At 40.8% G+C, this 18,908-nt stretch overlaps 1 protein-coding gene across 11 annotated transcripts in view; it reads left to right on the top strand.

Moving 5' to 3' along the window:
* Positions 1 to 18,458, top strand: part of LOC110494170 (diacylglycerol kinase alpha) — a 38,723-nt gene extending 20,265 nt beyond the window's left edge. For all 11 annotated transcript variants that reach the window (XM_021568982.3, XM_090205575.1, XM_090205578.1 and 8 more), the window contains 11 exons: positions 48 to 121; positions 208 to 282; positions 834 to 919; positions 1,019 to 1,108; positions 1,317 to 1,477; positions 4,944 to 5,008; positions 5,145 to 5,235; positions 12,052 to 12,238; positions 13,696 to 13,816; positions 13,913 to 13,973; positions 17,115 to 18,458. In XM_021568982.3, coding sequence (XP_021424657.2) covers positions 48 to 121; positions 208 to 282; positions 834 to 919; positions 1,019 to 1,108; positions 1,317 to 1,477; positions 4,944 to 5,008; positions 5,145 to 5,235; positions 12,052 to 12,238; positions 13,696 to 13,816; positions 13,913 to 13,973; positions 17,115 to 17,195 — 1,092 coding nt within the window. In that variant the 3' untranslated portion in view covers positions 17,196 to 18,458. The remainder of the gene's footprint in view (positions 1 to 47; positions 122 to 207; positions 283 to 833; positions 920 to 1,018; positions 1,109 to 1,316; positions 1,478 to 4,943; positions 5,009 to 5,144; positions 5,236 to 12,051; positions 12,239 to 13,695; positions 13,817 to 13,912; positions 13,974 to 17,114) is intronic.
* Positions 18,459 to 18,908: the final 450 nt, after the last annotated feature.

Below are 18,908 nucleotides of genomic sequence, written 5' to 3'. Positions count from 1 at the left end.
AGTGCATGCACACGTTCATCTTATCTCCTCCCCATCTCTCTCTGCAGATTGCTCCTATTCCAGACACCCACCCTCTCCTGGTGTTTGTGAACCCAAAGAGTGGAGGGAAGCAGGGGGAGAGGTAAGGGCAGATCAGGACAGACATCATAAAAAAATTCCTAGCCTGCACTAATGTACTCCTGTGAGTGAATGTCATGTATTTTTCAGAGTGCTGAGGAAGTTTCAGTATCTACTGAACCCACGGCAGGTCTACAACCTCTCCAATGGAGGCCCTGGACCAGGGTAACTACACGTGCAGGTTGATCAGGGGTGGGAGGTGGGAAAGTGGACTGTTATGTTATTGTTATGACAGCATTAGGTTTCACTTCTGACAGTGGGTATATGGTTTCTTAATATTTTTTTATGAGATATTATATTCATTGGTATTATAAACTTGGTGGGTTGAGCCCTGAATGCTGATTGGCTGACAGCCATGGTATATCAGACCGTATACCACATGTATGACAACATGTATTTTTCATGCTCTAATTACTTCGGTAACCAGTTTATAATAGCAATAAGGCACCTTGGGTTTTGTGGTATATGGCCAATATAGCACGGCTAAGGGCTGTATCCAGGCACTCCACGTTGGGTCGTGCTGAAGAACAGCCCTGAGCTGTGGTATATTGGCCATATACCACACACCCCCGGGCCTTATTGCTTAATTATAGTATGCTTTTTCTCTATGTGGTTTGGGAAAGGTCACTAAAAGTACTTTGTGACAACTGCTGATGTAAAAAAGGGGCTTTATAAATACTTTTGATTTATTTAATGTGTATGTGTATCCATACCAGACTGCACTTCTTTCGGAACCTTCATGACTACAGGATCCTGGTGTGTGGTGGAGACGGCACAGTCGGCTGGATACTAGATGCTATAGGTTTGGGTTGCTTCCTTTCCCCTCAGAGGTTCATGAACAGTAGTCAAGGTCTCTGGGGTTCTCTAAAGCTGAACAATGGCTGCCTCTGTGTGTTCTCAGACAAAGCTGACCTGCCGGTGCGTCCCCCAGTGGCGGTCCTGCCGCTTGGCACAGGGAACGACCTTGCTCGCTGCCTCCACTGGGGAGGAGGTAAGGGCCGTGTTTAACATAATGGTGTGTGTCCTAAATTGCACCCTATTCTCTATGTAGTGCACTACTTTTGACCAGGACCCATAGGGAATACTTTGCTATTTAGAATGCATCCCATGGCTTTGGTTAAAAGGAAAGTACCCCAAAATAAACGCTAGTCATGTGTTTCTCTTGTGTAAACCCTCTGTGTCCATGGAAAACCCTGCAGGTTACGAGGGCACAGATCTCAGGGAGATTCTGAAGGAGGTCGAGGAGAGCTCGTTGGTTCCTATGGACCGCTGGAGTGTGCAGGTGATTTCAGAGGACCCCCAGGAGATAGGAGACCCTGTGCCTAACGAGATCATCAACAACTACTTCTCTATTGGCGTGGTGAGTGATGACCTTGGGGTCATAGAGCCAGCTGATTGGATAATGTACAGACCTGTATGTCTCTCTTAACTGCCTTATCCTGCCTGTCAGTTTTGGTAGTTTGTTTGCAGCAATAAGAAGACATGAGCACACTGGTAAGACAAATCACAATCACAGTGACATCTGTGAGTGATGTAGCTTCAGTGCCTTCGTAAGTATTCAGACCCCTTGACTTTTTCCACATTTTGTTAGGTTATAGGCTTATTCTAAAATTGATTAAATTGTTTTTTTCCCCCCTCAATCTACACACAATACCCCATAATGACAAAGCAAAAACAGTTTTTTAGATATTTTTGCTGATTTATTAAAAATGAACTGAAATATCACATTAATTACATAAGTATTCAGACCCTTTACTCAGTACTTTGTTGAAGCAACTTTGGCAGCGATTACACCCTCGATTCTTCTTGAGTATGACGCTACAAGCTTGGCACACCTGTATTTGGGGAGTTTCTCCCATTCTTCTCTACAGACCCTCTCAAGCTCTGTCAGGTTAGATGGGGAGCGTCGCTGCACAGCTATTTTCAGGTCTCTCCAGAGATGTTCGAACAGGTTCAAGTCCGGGCTCTGGCTGGGTCACACAAGGACATTCAGACACTTGTCCCGAAGCCACTCCTGTGTTGTCTTAGCTGTGTGCTTATGGTCGTTGTCCTGTTGGAAGGTGAACCTTTTCCCCAGTCTGAGGTCCCGAGCGCTCTGGAGCAGGTTTTCATCAAGGATCTCTCTGTACATTGCTCTGTTCATCTTTGCCTCGATCCTGACTAGTCTCCCAGCACCTGCCGCTGAAAAACATCCCCACAGCATGATGCTGCCACCACCATGCTTCACCGTAGGGATGGTGCCAGGTTTCCTCCAGACGAGACACTTGGCATTCAGGCCAAAGAGTTGAATCTTGGTTTCATCAGATCAGAGAATCACGTTTCTCATGGTCTGAGAGTCTTTAGGTGCCTTTTGGCAAACTCCAAGCAGGCTGTCATGTGCCTTTTACTGAGGAATGGCTTCCATCTGTCCACTCTACCATAAAGGCCTGATTGATGGAGTACTGCAGAGATGGTTGTCCTTCTGGAAGGTTCTCCCATCTCCACAGAGGAACTCTAGAGCTCTTGTCAGAGTGACCATCGGGTTCTTGGTCACCTCCCTGACCAAGGCCCTTCTCCCCTGATTGCTCAGTTTGGCCGGGGGGCCTGCTCTAGGAAGAGTCTTGGTGGTTCCAAACTTATTCAATTTAAGAATGATGGAGGCCACTTTGTTCTTGGGGACCTTCAATGCCGCAGACACTTTTTGGTACCCTTCCCCAGATCTGTGCCTCGACACAATCCTGTCTCGGAGCTCTACGGAAAATTACTTCGACCTCATTGCTTGTTTTTTGCTCTGACATATACTGTCAACTGTGGGACCTTATATAGACAGGTGTGTGCCTTTCCAAATCATGTCCAATCCATTTAATTTGGACAGGTGGACTCCAATCAAGTTGTAGAAACATCTCAAGGATGATGAATGGAAACAGGATGCACCAGAGCTCAATTTCAAGTCTCATAGCAAAGGGTCTGAATACAGTAGTAGTTGAAGTTTAAAGTCTGCAGTTTACATACACTTAAGTTGGAGTCATTAAAATGTGTTTTTCAACCACTCCACAAATTTCTTGTTAACAAACTATAGTTTTGGCAAGTCGGTTAGGACATCTACTTTGTGCATGACACAAGTCATTTTTCCAACAATTGTTTACAGATTCCAGAAAATGATGTCATGGCTTTAGAAGTTTCTGATAGGCTAATTGACATCATTTGAGTCAATTGGAGATGTACCTGTGGATGTATTTCAATGCCTACCTTCAAACTCTGTGCCTCTTTTCTTGGCATCATGGGAAAATCAAAAGAAATCAGCCAAGACCTCAGAAAAACAATTGTAGACCTCCACAAGTCTAGTTCATCCTTGGGAGCAATTTCCAAACGCCTGAAGGTACCACGTTCATCTGTACAAACAATAGTACGTAAGTACAAACATCATGGGACCACGCAGCCGTCATACCACTCAGGAATGAGACGCGTTCTATCTCCTAGAGATGAACGTACTTTGGTGCGAAAAGTGCAAATCAATCCCAGAACAACAGCAAAGGACCTTGTGAAGATGCTGGAGGAAACAGGTACAAAAGTATCTATATCCACAGTAAAACAAGTCCTATATCGACATAACCTGAAAGGCCGCTCAGCAAGGAAGAAGCCACTGCTCCAAATCCGCCATAAAAAAGCCAGACTACGGTTTTCAACTGCACATGGGGACAAAGATCGTACTTTTTGGAGAAATGTCCTCTGGTCTGATGAAACAAAAATAGAACTGTTTGGCCATAATGACCATTGTTATGTTTGGAGGAAAAAGGGGGATGCTTGCAAGCCGAAGAACACCATCCCCACCGTGAAGCACGGGGGGTGGCAGCATCATGTTGTGGGGGAGCTTTGCTGCAAGAGGGACTGGTGCATTTCACAAAATAGTTGGCATCATGAGTGAGGAAAAGTATGTTGATATATTGAAGCAACATCTCAAGACGTCAGGAAGTTACAGCTTGGTCGCAAATGTGTCTTCCAAATGGACAATGACCCCAAGCATACTTCCAAAGTTGTGGCAAAATGGCTTAAGGACAACAAAGTCAAGGTATTGGACTGGCCATCACAAAGCCTTGACCACAATCCCATAGAACATTTGTGGGCAGAACTGAAAAAGCTTGAGCGAGCAAGGAGGCCAACAAACCTGACTCAATTACACCAGCTTTGTCAGGAGGAATGGGTCAAAATTCACCCAACTTATTGTGGGAAGCTTGTGGAAGGCTACCTGCAACGTTTGACCCAAGTTAAACCATTTTAAAAGCAATGCTACCAAATACTAATTGAGTGTATGTAAACGTCTGACCCACTGGGAATGTGATTAAATAATTAAAAGCTGAAATAAATCCTTCTCTCTTCTATTATTTTGACATTTCACTTTCTTAAAATAAAATAGTGATCCTAGCTGACCTTAAATGGACATTTTCCTCGGATTGAATGTCAGCAATTGTGAAAAACTGAGTTTAAATGTATTTGGCTAAGGTGTATGTAAACTTCCGACTTCAACTGTACATATGGTATCTGTTTAGATTTTTTTTTATAAATTTGTAAAAGAAAATATATAAAACAAATGTTTTCGCTTTGTCTTTATGGGTTATTTTGTGTAGATTGCTGAGATTTTTTTTATTTAATTCATTTTAGAATAAAGCTGTAACATAACAAAATTTGTAAATTGTCAAAGGGTCTGTCTGAATACTTTCCGAAGGCACTGATATGACTGTGATTTTTCTTGTCATTGTGCTCTTGTTTTCTTATTGTTACAAATTGCCCTTTTGTGGTGATAAAGATTTATTGAACACATGTAAATGCTACAATGTGTTAATTGACAGGATGCCTCCATTGCTCACCGCTTTCACTCCATGAGGGAGAAGCACCCTCAGAAGTTCAACAGCAGGTGAGAGTGACTGAAAGGTCAAGGATCAAACAAAGAGTGTTGAGTGCGAAGAGTGAAAAATCTGTTATGGCTGGGTGGGATTTTGTTTATCTCTGAGCACTGACCAAAACAATGTTCTTTTTGTTTTCTCTGCAAGGATGAAGAACAAACTGTGGTATTTTGAGTTTGCCACCTCTGAGACCATCTCTGCCTCCTGCAAGAAGCTAAGGGATTGTCTCAGCATTGAGGTGAACACTGAAGAGTCTTGAATCCTAGTTATTTTAGTTTGTGGTTAAATGGATCTTACCATCATTTAAGTGTACAGTGTTGTGAAAAAGTATTTGTCCCCTTTCTAATTTTCTCTACTTTTGCATATTTATTGTACTGAATGTTATCAGATCTTCAACCAAAATCTAACCTGAGTGAACAAATAACACCGTTCATATTTCATAAACAAAGTTATGTAAAACCCAATGCCCTTGTGTGAAAAAGTAAGTGCCCCCTTACACTCAATAACTGGTTGTGCCACCTTTAATTGTAAATGTGTTTCTTTTTAGCCATTTTCATGTAGACTTGATTGTGTGTTTTGGTTCATTGTCTTGTTGCATGACCCAACTGCACTTTAGCTCACAAACAGATGGCCTGACATTCTCCTGTAGAATTATCTGATACAGAGGAGAATTCATGGTTCCTTCCATTAATGCAAGTCTTCCCAGTCCTGAGGCAGCAAAGCATCCCCAAACCATCACACTACCACCACCATGCTGTCCTGAGGCAGCAAAGCATCCCCAAACCATCACACTACCACCACCATGCTTGACTGTTGGTATAAGGTTCTTCCTATGGAATGCAGTGTTTGGTTTTCACCAGGCATAATGGGACCCATGTCCACTTGCGACTTTATCATGTAAATCTTGGTGGGGTAAATTCTTCTTTTTTTTATGATGCATGCCAGCAAAGCCACGGTTCAAAACTAAACAATACATTAATTCCACTATAATGGCGACAAAGGTTACCCACAAACTGTTAGGCCCTACATAAAGCCACCCCAGCAGCAGAGCTTTCTTTTCAGCACCACGGAGTGAATCCTTACCACCGCTACACCTGGCTATCAGCGGAGCCTTGTCTGGCAGCGAGACAGTTCATTCAGCCTCATTTACTGCCTTTTTTAAAAAACATAGCTGAAATGGCTGACTTGCTTAAACAAATGTGGTTTCTACTGACAATTGAGATGTATAAACTATGGCATAAGGGAACAATGAGTGCATAAGAGGCAATCCGTCATTTCGATTAAGACATTAATGAGCGAGCTAGAACGGACGTAGTCAATATAACTATTTGTTCAGCACTTTTGAAATGTACAGCGACAGAATTCAGCACATGGGCCGTTCTTACAGTATTGTCTCTGTACACCAAGTCCGAATCGAAGGATAAATAAAGGGGGAATATAAGCAGACAATGAAAGCTCTTACAATATTCAATGATTACATTTCTCTAAAACAGGTTATAGGCTACATGTGGACCACCAAGTTAGAACAGCAGGTGAAATTAACAGGGGTAGATAGACCATCTTATTAGGGTGATGCACATAAGCTACTAACATCTTACTACACAACATACACTTAGTATTACTTTCTTAGCTACAGTATACATATCTCCCTGGCATATTTCATCATATATGCAGCAGCATACAAGACATTATTGGACTCACCTTGTTGTGCTGTGCTCACTTGAAAAGGAAGATGGAGTGGCAGTCCTTCTTGTGGGTAAATTTTGTCATCAAACTTTGTCATCAATGTCTGGCATTCTCTGGATTTATGGTGATTTGAAGACAACTGGGAGGTTGAATCATGATATCGGTGATCTTCAGGTCGGAGCTCTAGAAAAAGGCCTGGGTTCCAGTTGTCTTGAACTCACTGAAGTATGAGATTTCCTAGTTTCCAGTTGTTTTGAACGTGTCAGAAGTCATGCTGGATTGACAACATGGCCAATGTATTCAACCTTTTCTGGCCCATGGTGTTGATTGTGAATGTTTATCCTTTTTAAGCTTGGAAAAGATACCCTTAAACCCAGACTTGGACCACACACCCTCTCCACTGAATAGCAGGCTATTGATTGCTTTGCAATGCTTGCAGTTAGACACTGATTCTTAAATTTGCGATTTCCAACTTGTTGTGTAATGTTTATGGCTGATGAGCACAGATGTGTTTTATCTATAATTTATCTTCATATGACAAGTATTGAAAAGGATTTGCCAGTTGACTGTAGACTTGATTAATGATGATGACTGCTTGTCTAGCTAAGATTTTGAAAGTATGATGTTGACATGATCAGTCCAATCAAAGCTACGGTAGATATAACGTTATTTCACATCATTTTATCTGTGGCCAATGACCTTGAGCCTTCTTGGATGGGTACATCTAATGTAAATCTATGGCAGCACCCAAGGGACTTTAATTTTCGAGCTCTCCCTGTAGATTTTGCGGTGACATCGTGTCCCCATGAGTGACAGAACACTGAGACAATCACGGCGCAACTAGAAAACATTACTAACCCCTATGCTCTGTATTTCCCGCGGGCTGCCCCACCACCATAGAAAGCACTGAGCTAGGCTGAAACACAGGCAAAATAAATAGCTAAAACAAATATATACAATACCAGGCAAAAGTTTGGACACACGGACTCATTCCAGGGTTTTTCTTTATTTTTACTATTTTCTACATTGTAGAATAATAGTGAAGACATCAGAACTATGAAATAACACATATGGAATCATGTAGTAACCAAAAAAGTGTTAAACAAATCTAAATATATTTTAGATTTGAGATTCTTCAAAGTAGCCACCTTTTGCCATGATAACAGTTTTGCACACTCTTGGCATTCTCTCAACCAGCTTCATGAGGTAGTCATCTGGAATGCATTTAAATTTTACAGTTGTGCCTTGTTAAAACTTCTTATGGCTGAGATCCCGCTAACGGGATCGATATGACAACAGCCAGTGAAAGTGCAGGGCGGCAAATTCAAAACAACAGAAATCCCATAATTAAAATTCCTCAAACATACAAGTATTTCACACCATTTTAAAGATACACTTCTTGTTAATCCCACCACAGTGTCCGATTTCAAATAGGCTTTACGGCGAAAGCACCACAAACGATTATGTTAGGTCAGAGCCAAGTCACAGAAAAACACAGCCATTTTTCCAGCCAAAGCGAGGAGTCACAAAAATCTAAAATATATGAAAAAATCTTAGTATCTCAGTATACATTGGCGTGTTAGTTCCAAAAACATCCAGTGATTTTGCAGAGAGCCACGTCAATTTACAGAAATACTCATCATAAATGTTGATGAAAATACAAGTGTTATACATGGAACTTTAGATACACTTCTCCTTAATGCAACCGCTGTGTCAGATTTCAAAAAAGCTTTACGGAAAAAGCAAACCATACAATAATCTGAGTACGGCGCTCAGAGCTCAAACAAGCCAAAAAGATATCCACCATATTGTGCAGTCAACAGAAGTCAGAAATAACATTATAAATATTCACTTACCTTTGATGGTCTTCATCAGAATGCACTCCCAGGAATCCCAGTTCCACAATAAATTGTTTTGTTTTGTAAGGTAACGCTCCTTTTGTTAGCGCATTTGGTAAACAAATCCAAACTCACGAAGAGCATTCAATAGGAGCAGACGAAAAGTCAAAAAGTTCCATTACAGTCCGTAGAAACATGTCAAACGAAGTACAGAATAAATTTTTAGGATGTTATTAACATAAATCTTCAATAATGTTCCTTTGTCTGTAGAAATGCAATGGAACGGAGCTCGTTCTCACGTGAACGAGCGTGGCCAGCTCGTGGCTCTCTGGCAGGCCTCTGACTCATTCCCTTCTCATTCGCCCCCACTTCACAGTAGAAGCATCAAAAAAAGGTTCTAAGGACTGTTGACATCTAGTGGAAGCATTAGGAAGTGCAACATGACCAATATCCCACTGTATCTTCAATAGGGAATGAGTTGAAAAATGACCAACCTCAGATTTCCCACTTCCTGGTTGGATTTTTTCTCAGATTTTTGCCTGCCATATGAGTTCTGTTATACTCACAGACATTATTCAAACAGTTTTAGAAACTTCAGAGTGTTTTCTATTCAGTATATTTATATACTAATAATATGCATATATTAGCAACTGGGACTGAGTAGCAGGCAGTTTACTCTGGGCATCTCTGGGCACCTTATTCATCCAAGCCACTCAATACTGCCCCCAGCCATAAGAAGTTAAAAGTTAATTTGTGGAATTTCTTTCCTTCTTAATGTGTTTGAGCCAATCAGTTGTGTTGTGACAAAGTAGGAGTGGTATACAGAAGATAAGCAAAGAGAAATGACAGTCCATCATTACTTTAAGACATGAAGTTCAGTTAATCCGGAAAATTTTAAGTGCAGTCGCAAAAACCATCAAGCACTATGATGAAACTGGCTCTCATGCGAACCGCCACAGGAAAGGAAGACCCAGAGTTACCTCTGCTGCAGAGGATAAGTTCATTAGAGTTAACTGCACCTCAGAAATTGCAGCCCAAATAAATGCTTCAGAGTTCAAGTAACAGACACATCTCAACATGAACTTTTCAGAGGAGAATTGCTGCAAAGAAATCACTACTAAAGGACACCAATAAGAAGAAGATACTTGCTTGTTCCGTCATTTGAATCATGTAGTAACCAAAAAAGTATTAAACAAGATTCTTCAAAGTAACCACCTTTTGCCTTGATGACAGCTTTGCACAATCTGGCATTATCTCAAAACAATTGTATTTGTAACATGCGCCGAATACAGTGAAATGCTTACTTACAAACCCTTCACCAACAATGCAATTTTAAGAAAAATAAGTGTTGAGGAAAAAATAGATAAATAAAAGTAACAAATAATTAAAGAGCAGCAGTAAAATAACAATTTCACCTTTATTTAACTAGGCAAGTCAGTTAAGAACAAATTCTTATTTTCAATGACGGCCTAGGAACAGTGGGTTAACTGCCTGTTCAGGGGCAGAACGACAGACCTTGTCAGCTTGGGGGTTTGAACTTGCAACCTTCCGGTTACTAGTCCAACGCTCTAACCACTAGGCTACCCTACCGCCCTGTATACAGGGGGTACCGGTAGAGTCGATGTGCGGGGGCACTGGTTAGTCGAAGTAATTGAGGTAATATGTATATGTATATATATATAGGTAGAGTTAAAGTGACTATGCATAGATAATAAACAGAGTAGCAGCAGCATAAAAGAGGGAGGGCAATGCAAATAGTCTGGGTAGCCATTTGATTAGCTGTTCAGGAGTATTATGGCTTGGGGGTAGAAGCTGTTTAGTAGTCTTTTGGACCTCAACCAGCTTCATGAGGAATGCTTTTCCAACAGTCTAAACACTTGTTGGCTGCTTTTCCTTCACTCTTCGGTCCAACTCATCCCAAACCATCTCAATTGGGTTGAGGTCGGGTGATTTTGGAGGCCAAGTCATCTGATGCAGCACTCCATCACTCTCCTTGGGGAAATACCCCTTACACAGCCTGGAGGTGTGTTTTGGGTCATTGTCCTGTTGAAAAAAACAAATGCTAGTCCCACTAAGCGCAAACCAGATGGGATGGTGTATTGCTGCAGAATGCTGTGGTAGGCATGCTGGTCAAATCTGCCTTGAATTCAAAATAAATCACTGACAGTTGCACCAGCAAAGCACCCCCACATCTCCTCCTCCATGCTTCGGAGGAACCACACATGCATTCCACGATTAAGAGCCTCATACCATCAGTCAAGCATGGTGGTGGTAGTGTGATGGTTTGGGAACCTGGAAGACTTGCCTTAATAGACAGAACCATTAATTCTGCTCTGTATCAAGAGAATTCTACAGGAGAATGTCAGGCCATCCATCTGTGAGCTGAAGCTGAAGCGCAGCTGAGTTATTTAGCAAAACAATGATCCAAAACACACAATCAAGTCTACATGAAAATGGCTAAAAAGCAACACATTTTAAGTTTTGGAATGGTCTGGTCAAAGTCCAGACCTAATCACAATTGAGATTTTGTGGCAGGACTTGAAACGAGCAGTTCATGCTTGAAAACTCACAAATGTCTCTGAGTTAAACCAGTTCTGCATGCAAGAGTTGGCCAAAATACATCCACAGTGGCGTGAGAGACTGATCAACAACTACAGGAAGCATTTGGTTGCTGTCATTACAGCTAAAGGTTGCACAGCCAGTTAATGGATGCGTTTCAAACACAAAGTAGACTGCCCTTGGCCCTAAACCCTGAGCCCTATGCTCTTGGGGTAATCCCCGCGGCCATATTTGTAAATAAATTAGAAATTGTGCTACTAATGCACAAATATGTCTAATAAATGTTTAGTTAGCTTTTGGAAATTATATAAATAAATGTTTTTCCTTCTTCAGAAGTAGCTAGGCAGGCTAACGTTAGTTAGCTAATTTATTTGCTAGCTATCATACAGTAGGCGTATATTAATAATTATATAGTTAATATAAGTAGACATGCAATCATAGTTGACTGTAGCGCATATAAATCACCCACAAGCTACCGGTGGCTGAAAACACAATCATCGCGGGATGAACGAGTGAAGAATATCCAAGCAAACACAGCCCATTTAAAAATCATTCCTTCTTCCCTCGCCCCTTGCCCTGCAAGTGTATACTCGTCAGACATCATGATACATCATCAGAAGTGTCCACTTCATTTGAGGGCTGAGGGGATAGGGTGTGTCTTTTAAGTGTATGGAATGCAGCCATGAGTGTAAGCGGGCAATTACTTTTTCACATGGAAATTGGGTGTTGCATAACTTTCTTAGTTAAATAAAATAAGTATCCATTTTTGTAGTTATAGGTGAACTTAGGTGCCTTTTAATATTAGGTTTTGGTTGAATATCTGATAACATTCTGTATCAAGATGTGCAAAAATAGGGAAAATCAGAAAGGGGGCAAATGCTTTTTCCCGGCACTGTAGATAGTCTTGGCAATACTTAATTTAGTCTCTTTACCCGTTTGTGACCGTGTCTGTCCGTCCGTCTATCTCTCAGTGCTGTGGGACACCCCTGGACCTGAGCGGTCACTCTCTGGAGGGCCTTGCAGTCATCAACATACCCAGCATGCACGGCGGCTCCAACCTGTGGGGTGAGGCTAAGAAGGCAGACAGAGACAATGTGTCAGAAGAGGAACCGCCTGATGTCGTCACTGACCACGACGTTCTGAAAATGAGCTCACAAGGTACTTTAGGGCATGCTTATCTCATACATTGTTGGAGGTTTATTTAGTTGCCTAGTGATATTAATGTTTACTGTAGCATTGTATGTAATATTGTCAGTTTTGCCCTTACACAGACCATATGGTATTTTTTTGGAGGGCTGCAGGTAGCCTAGTGGTTAGAGCGTTGGGCCACTAACAAAAAGATGAAGGTGAAAAATCTGTTGATCTGCCCTTGAACAAGGCACTTAACCATATTTGCTCCTGGGTCGCCATTGATAATGGCAGACTCTGGCCATGACCCCACTCTCCGCATACATATTAATACACACATGCAAGACATAGGACCTATATAAGCACCCACCAAATTATTATGATATAATTTGTATTACAGTAGCTAAGTCACTGTATGTATGAGAATGAATGTCTGCTTAAAACCTGTTACGGACGTGGTTCCTGCACAGGAACCACATCAGCGGAAATTTCAGAGCGCCACCTATAGTACTCGATAAATCTCAAACTTTCATTAAAACACACACGCAAGATACTCAATTAAAGCTACACTCGTTGTGAATCTAGCCAACATGTCAGATTTGTAAAATGCTTTTCGGCGAAAGCATGAGAAGCTATTATCTGATAGCATGCACCCCCCAAAATACCTGAACGAGACCTAAACAAAAGATTTTGCGGTAGCCGGCGCTACACAAAACGCATAAATAAAATATAAAACATTCATTACCTTTGACGAGCTTCTTTGTTGGCACTCCTATATGTCCCATAAACATCACAATTGGGTCTTTTTCCCGATTAAATCCGTCATTGTATCCCCAAAATGTCATTTTATGAAGGCCGGTCTGATCCAGGAAAAATCACCTTTTCAAGACGCAACGTCACTTTTTTTAAATTAAAAAAGTTGCCTATAAACTTTTACAAATCACTTCAAACTACTTTTGTAAACCAACTTTAGGTATTAATAAACGTTAATAATCGATCAAATTGATCACGGGGCGATCTGTATTCGATAGCAGCAAGTCTTGAAATCATCGTCCATTTTTTCACTTTCTTAGCTTCCTCCGGTGCGCCCCAAGACAGGAAGTGCCTACACGTCATCCCACCAAGGATAAATCTACAATGAAATGCCAGTACTGGCGGCATCGTGTGGAAGCTGTAGGCATTGTCATGGGAACCTTATCTATTTTCTATCGCCTTAGACAATACATTGACTGGCGGATGAATCTTTTTCCCAGGGATTTTTACTCCTAAACACGTTCTGTTATAGCCACAGACACGATTTAACCAGTTTTAGAGACTTCAGAGTGTTTTCTATACACACATACGTATCATATGCATATACTATATTCCTGGCATGAGTAGCAGGACGTTGAAATGTTGCGCGATTTTTTACAAAAAGCTGCGAAAATTCGCATCATCCGTAACAGGCTATTGACAATATATTTTAATGTTTCCTTTTCCCCCCACAGACCTAAGTGACAAGCGGATTGAGGTGGTGGGATTGGAGGGGGCGATTGAGATGGGTCAGATCTATTCTGGGCTGAAGAGGGCTGGACACAGACTGGCTCAAACATCACAGATCACTATCAGGTAGACTTAATACAGGCTCTATACACAATTCTTTGGGTGTTATGCCTTTTTAACTTTTGGTATTAAAACGTGTCTCTCTCTCATTGTCTTTCTCAGGACACATAAAGCCTTGCCTATGCAGATTGATGGTGAGCCCTGGATGCAGCCTCCCTGCACTGTAAGTGTTGTTAATATACCCCTTAAGTGAGTTTGGCCGTGGAGTTCCTATGACCAATTGAATTAGATAGTGTGACAACTGGAGGAACATTTATTCTAAAATAAACATTGTTGATGTCCTTATGTTGGCTTGTTAGTTTTAGCAGTGGGCCAAGTCTCTTGACTCAATTTTGTTTCAGAAATACAATGTGATGTACTGGAGATCAGTATTTCCCAACCCTTACCAGACCAGACACATTTTTTTCCTAGCCCTACACTGACGCACCAGACAACTAATCAAGGTCTTGGTGATTCATTAATTCAGCGATTCTTGAAAGATGGACCAATCTCAAATATTCACAAATATTTGTCTTAATTTTAACACAAATGTGAAATATATACAGTTGAAGTCTGAAGTTTACATACACTTAGGTTGGAGTCATTAACTCGTTTTTCAACCACTCCACACATTTCTTGTTAACAAACTATAGTTTTGGCTAGTCGATAAGGAAATCTACTTTGTGCATGACACAAGTAATTTTTCCAACATTTGTTTACAGGAAGATTATTTCACTTATAATTCACTGTATCACAATTCCAGTGGGTCAGAAGTTTACATACACTAAGTTGACTGTGCCTTTAAACAGCTTGGAAATTCCAGAAAATGATGTCATGGCTTTAGAAGCTTCTGATAGGCTAATTGACATCATTTGAGTTAATTGGTGGTGTACCTTTCGGATGTATTTCAAGGCCTACCTTCAATCTCAGTGCCTCAGGGCATCATGGGAAAATCAAAAGAAATCAGCCAAGACCTCAGAAAAAGAATTGTAGACCTCCACACATCTGGTTCATCCTTGGGAGCAATTTCACAACGCCTGAAGGTACCACGTTCATCTGTACAAACAATAGTACGCAAGTATAAACACCATGGGACCACGCAGCCGTCACACCACTCAGGAAGGAGATGCGTTCTTTCTCCTAGAGATTAACATATTTGGTGCGAAAAGTGCAAATCAATCCTAGAACAACAGCAAACGACCTCCTGAAGATGCTGGAGGAAACAGGTACAAAAGTATCTATTTCCACAGTAAACTAAGTCCTATATCGACATAACCTGAAAGGCCGCTCAGCAAGGAAGAAGCCACTGCTCCAAAACCGCCATAAAAAAGCCAGATTACGGTTTGCAACTACACATGGGGACAAAGATCGTACTAATTGGAGAAATGTCCTCTGGTCTGATAAAACAAAAATAGAACTGTTTGGCCATAATGACCATCGTTATGTTTGGAGGAAAAAGGGGGAGGCTTGCAAGCCGAAGAACACCATCCCAACCGTGAAGCATGGGGGTGGCAGCATCATGTTGTGGGAGTGCTTTGCTGCAGGAAGGACTGGTGCACTTCACAAAATAGATGGCATCATGAGAAGGGAAATGATGTGGATATATTGAAGCAACATCTCCAGACATCAGTCAGAAAGTTAAAGCTTGGTCCAAATGGGTCTTCCAAATGGACGTTGACCCCAAGCATACCAAAGTTGTGGCAAAATGGCTTAAGGACAACAAAGTCAAGGTATTGGAGTGGCCATCACAAAGCCCTGACCTCAATCCAATAGAACATGTGTGGGCAGGACTGAAAAAGCTTGTGCGAGCAAGGAGGCCTACAAACCTGACTCAGTTACACCAGCTCTGTCAGGAGGAATGGGCCAAAATTCACCCAACTTATTGTGGGAAGCTTGTGGAAGGCTACCCAAAGTGTTTGACCCAAGTTAAACAATTTAAAGGCAATGCTACCAAATACTAATTGAGTGTATGTAAACTTCTGATCCACTGGGAATGTGATGAAAGAAATAAAAGCTGAAATAAATAATTCTCTCTACTATTATTCTGACATTTCACATTCTTAAAATAAGTGGTGATCCTAACTGACCTAAAACAGGGAATTTTTACTGGGATTAAATGTCAGGAATTGTGAAAAACTGAGTTTAAATGTTTTTGCCTAAGGTGTATGTAAACTTCCGACTTCAACTGTATATTTTTTTGATAGACCAAAGTATCACCTATTACACCATGTAAAGGAACAACTCCCAAGTCTTCAAAACATATCCATAAAATGCAACTAAATGGATTTATGTCAACTCCGTCTGACGCTATAAAAGGCTTTTAATTTTTACATAGTTCAACAAGTGTTTGAAGGCCTTGTTTTGATTCATTCTAACAGATTATTCAAATGTGTAGTACAACTCTCCAAACGTAGTTTTTTTTCCGTTTTATACCACTATATAATGCTCCAGGGCTAATTTCGTTAGCATTTTGGCATGGTTTTCTAGAGAAAGAACATAAAACAATATTTTATAAAGCTAGCATCATCCCTTTATTTTTCCTCCGTTGCTTTATGACTATAAACCCTAAAATAAATAAACACATCTGAACCAAAATGTATATCCTATCAAGGAGATGGAGTTGACAGTTTATCGTTGTGACCATGGTGATTTCAATATTGCTTGTTTTAAATGTATTAAAAGTAGAGAACTTTACAGACCATGAGTGGTCTTGTTGCACTACATGTCACGAGGACATGAAGAAATGGTCCTTATTGTGGAGCTGACCGTGCTCATTCCTGAATCATTTAGGGTTTTAGACAAATCTGACAAGAGTTTACCATTTTTTGGGGGGACCAAATATTTTTAGGAGTCACAGTTTTGTGATCAATATTATTTTAAGTTTCAGAGGGCTATTGCAAGAAACGACATAAGATCCTTTTTCAGTTCATATTAATTATTGCCAGTTTATACAATTTTAAACACATTTTTTGAGAGTTTGAAATTGGGATCCTTTGCTCCGGACAAGAGCATTTCCGGTCGTAGAGAGGACATGGAAATTAATAATATTGCAAATATTTAAACAATTCCTAAAACAAGTATTTCCCTTTATAAAATTCCCTTAAATTAAAATTATTCTCAAATATTGCTATAAAAATAAAAAGTTTCCCTGCCGGATAAGGATTGTCCCGACTTTCAATAATAGTTGAATTACTTCAATCAGGTTTGTCCGTGCAGGGATAGGACAAAAATGTTTGCCTACCACAAGAGGGTATGGGGATAAGGGAAGCACTGTTGTAGACTGTGATGACTGTAAAACCTCCTGAATTTTCCACCCTGTGTTCAGATCCACATCACACACAAGAACCAAGCCAACATGCTGATGGCTGCTCCTGCCAAATCATCAGGCTTCTTCCACCTCAAGTAGAGGAAAGGTGGACTGCAGCACTGAGACTGAAGAGGTCCGGGTGTAGGGTGAAGTTGCCCTTTGACACTGATCTTGGATCAGTTTTTCATTTTCCCCACTAATGGTTAAGGTTTAGATTGGGTGAGTGGATGCTTATCCTAGATCTGTACCTCGGGGAAACTTCACCCAGGAGCAGAGGTCCACTGACTGCTGAAGAACCACTGCCATAAAGGAAGCAACATTTGCGTAAAAACATTCTTCATGTCTGAATTTCTTCCTGAAACACTAGTAGCCATTGATTAACATTGATACTCTACTCATTTCCATAACAAAAAACTATCCCAGGCTTGTGTTGATTTGAGTAAGTCCCCTCATGTTAAGCTTTATATTACATTGCTATTACATTTTGTATCTGTTTGTATTAGGAATGTATAATTCCATAGTTCTCCATGAGTTTTATTACTTTTATGCTTTATTGTTATGTCTCAGCACAGTAATAGATCTCCTGTTTGTTTATCTGCTTTCTATAGCATTTTCACACAAATGTTTTTGTATCCATATTGATTAACGTGATAGGCCAACAGTCTGTGTCGCTATATAATGCCGTTCACTGTCAAATCTAAGTATGTTTTGCCTACTCAGCAAGTTTCTTGTAGAGGATACAGCTCAGACAGCTGAGGGTATCGTTTGCGTTGCCCGACCTCACTTAAAGGCCCAGTGCAGTCAAATTATGATTTTTCTGTGTTTTACATATATTTCCACACTATGAGGTTGGAATAATACTGCGAAATTGTGAAAATTATGATAATGCCCTTTTCATGTAAAAGCTGTTCGAAAAGACAGACTGAAATTTCAGGTGGTTTTGATGGGATGCAGTGTTGGCCTGCCTGGTGACATCAGGTAAATTCATTAAAAGACCAATAAGAAAGAGTTCCAAACCTCTGCCAATAACAGCTAGTTTTCTGTTTTCCCCTCCCCACTCAAACCACTCCCTAAGTCTTAGCAAAATTCTTGCTTGAGAAATTGCTCTACCTAAGAAGCTATTTTTGTTTACTTTTGAGCATTTTGATTGAAAACATTCACAGTTAGGTACTTAATTGTTACCCAGAAATTATTTGATATTGAGATAAAAACAGCTGCATTGGGCCTTTAACACTTCCTCATTATCACTAACCCAATCTCTTTGCTTAGTGAGACTGATTCCAAACCACAACTACTGAGATGCTGTCCTCAAGAAAAAAAGAGACCTGGCTTTTCTCTTTAAATAAATAAATGTATAGCCTACAGTATGTGTATTCATGTATCTACCATGGTAAGAGATCTTTAAAAAGACAGCAATTTCTTATCTCTGCCTGTAACGATGTGTGCTGAGAGTCAGGAAGCAAGTTCAGGGAGTGAGTGTTTTAATAAATAAATGCAACATAAAACAAAACAAGAAACACGAACAACGTGGAACAACGTAAACACTGGAACAGAAACAATAACACCCGGGGAAGGAACCAAAAGGCGTGACATATATAGGGAAGGTTATCAGGGAGGTGATGGAGTCCAGGTGATTCTGATGACGCGCAGGTGCGCGTAACAATGGTGACAGGTGTGCGCTATAACGAGCAGCCTGGTGACCTAGAGGCCAGAGAGGAAGCTCGACGAGCCGGTTGAGGCAGGGGAGTCCGGCTGAGGCATGAAAGCCCGTAGAGGCTCCTGGACCCGACATCATTCCACCTGACAAAAAAA

This window comes from Oncorhynchus mykiss, chromosome 17, assembly GCF_057628025.1.
Source record: "Oncorhynchus mykiss isolate SJ-2025 chromosome 17, ASM5762802v1, whole genome shotgun sequence".
Taxonomy (NCBI): Eukaryota; Metazoa; Chordata; class Actinopteri; order Salmoniformes; family Salmonidae; genus Oncorhynchus; species Oncorhynchus mykiss.
Note: the sequence above shows the minus strand (reverse complement) of the source record. Positions and strands in the feature narration are given on the sequence as shown.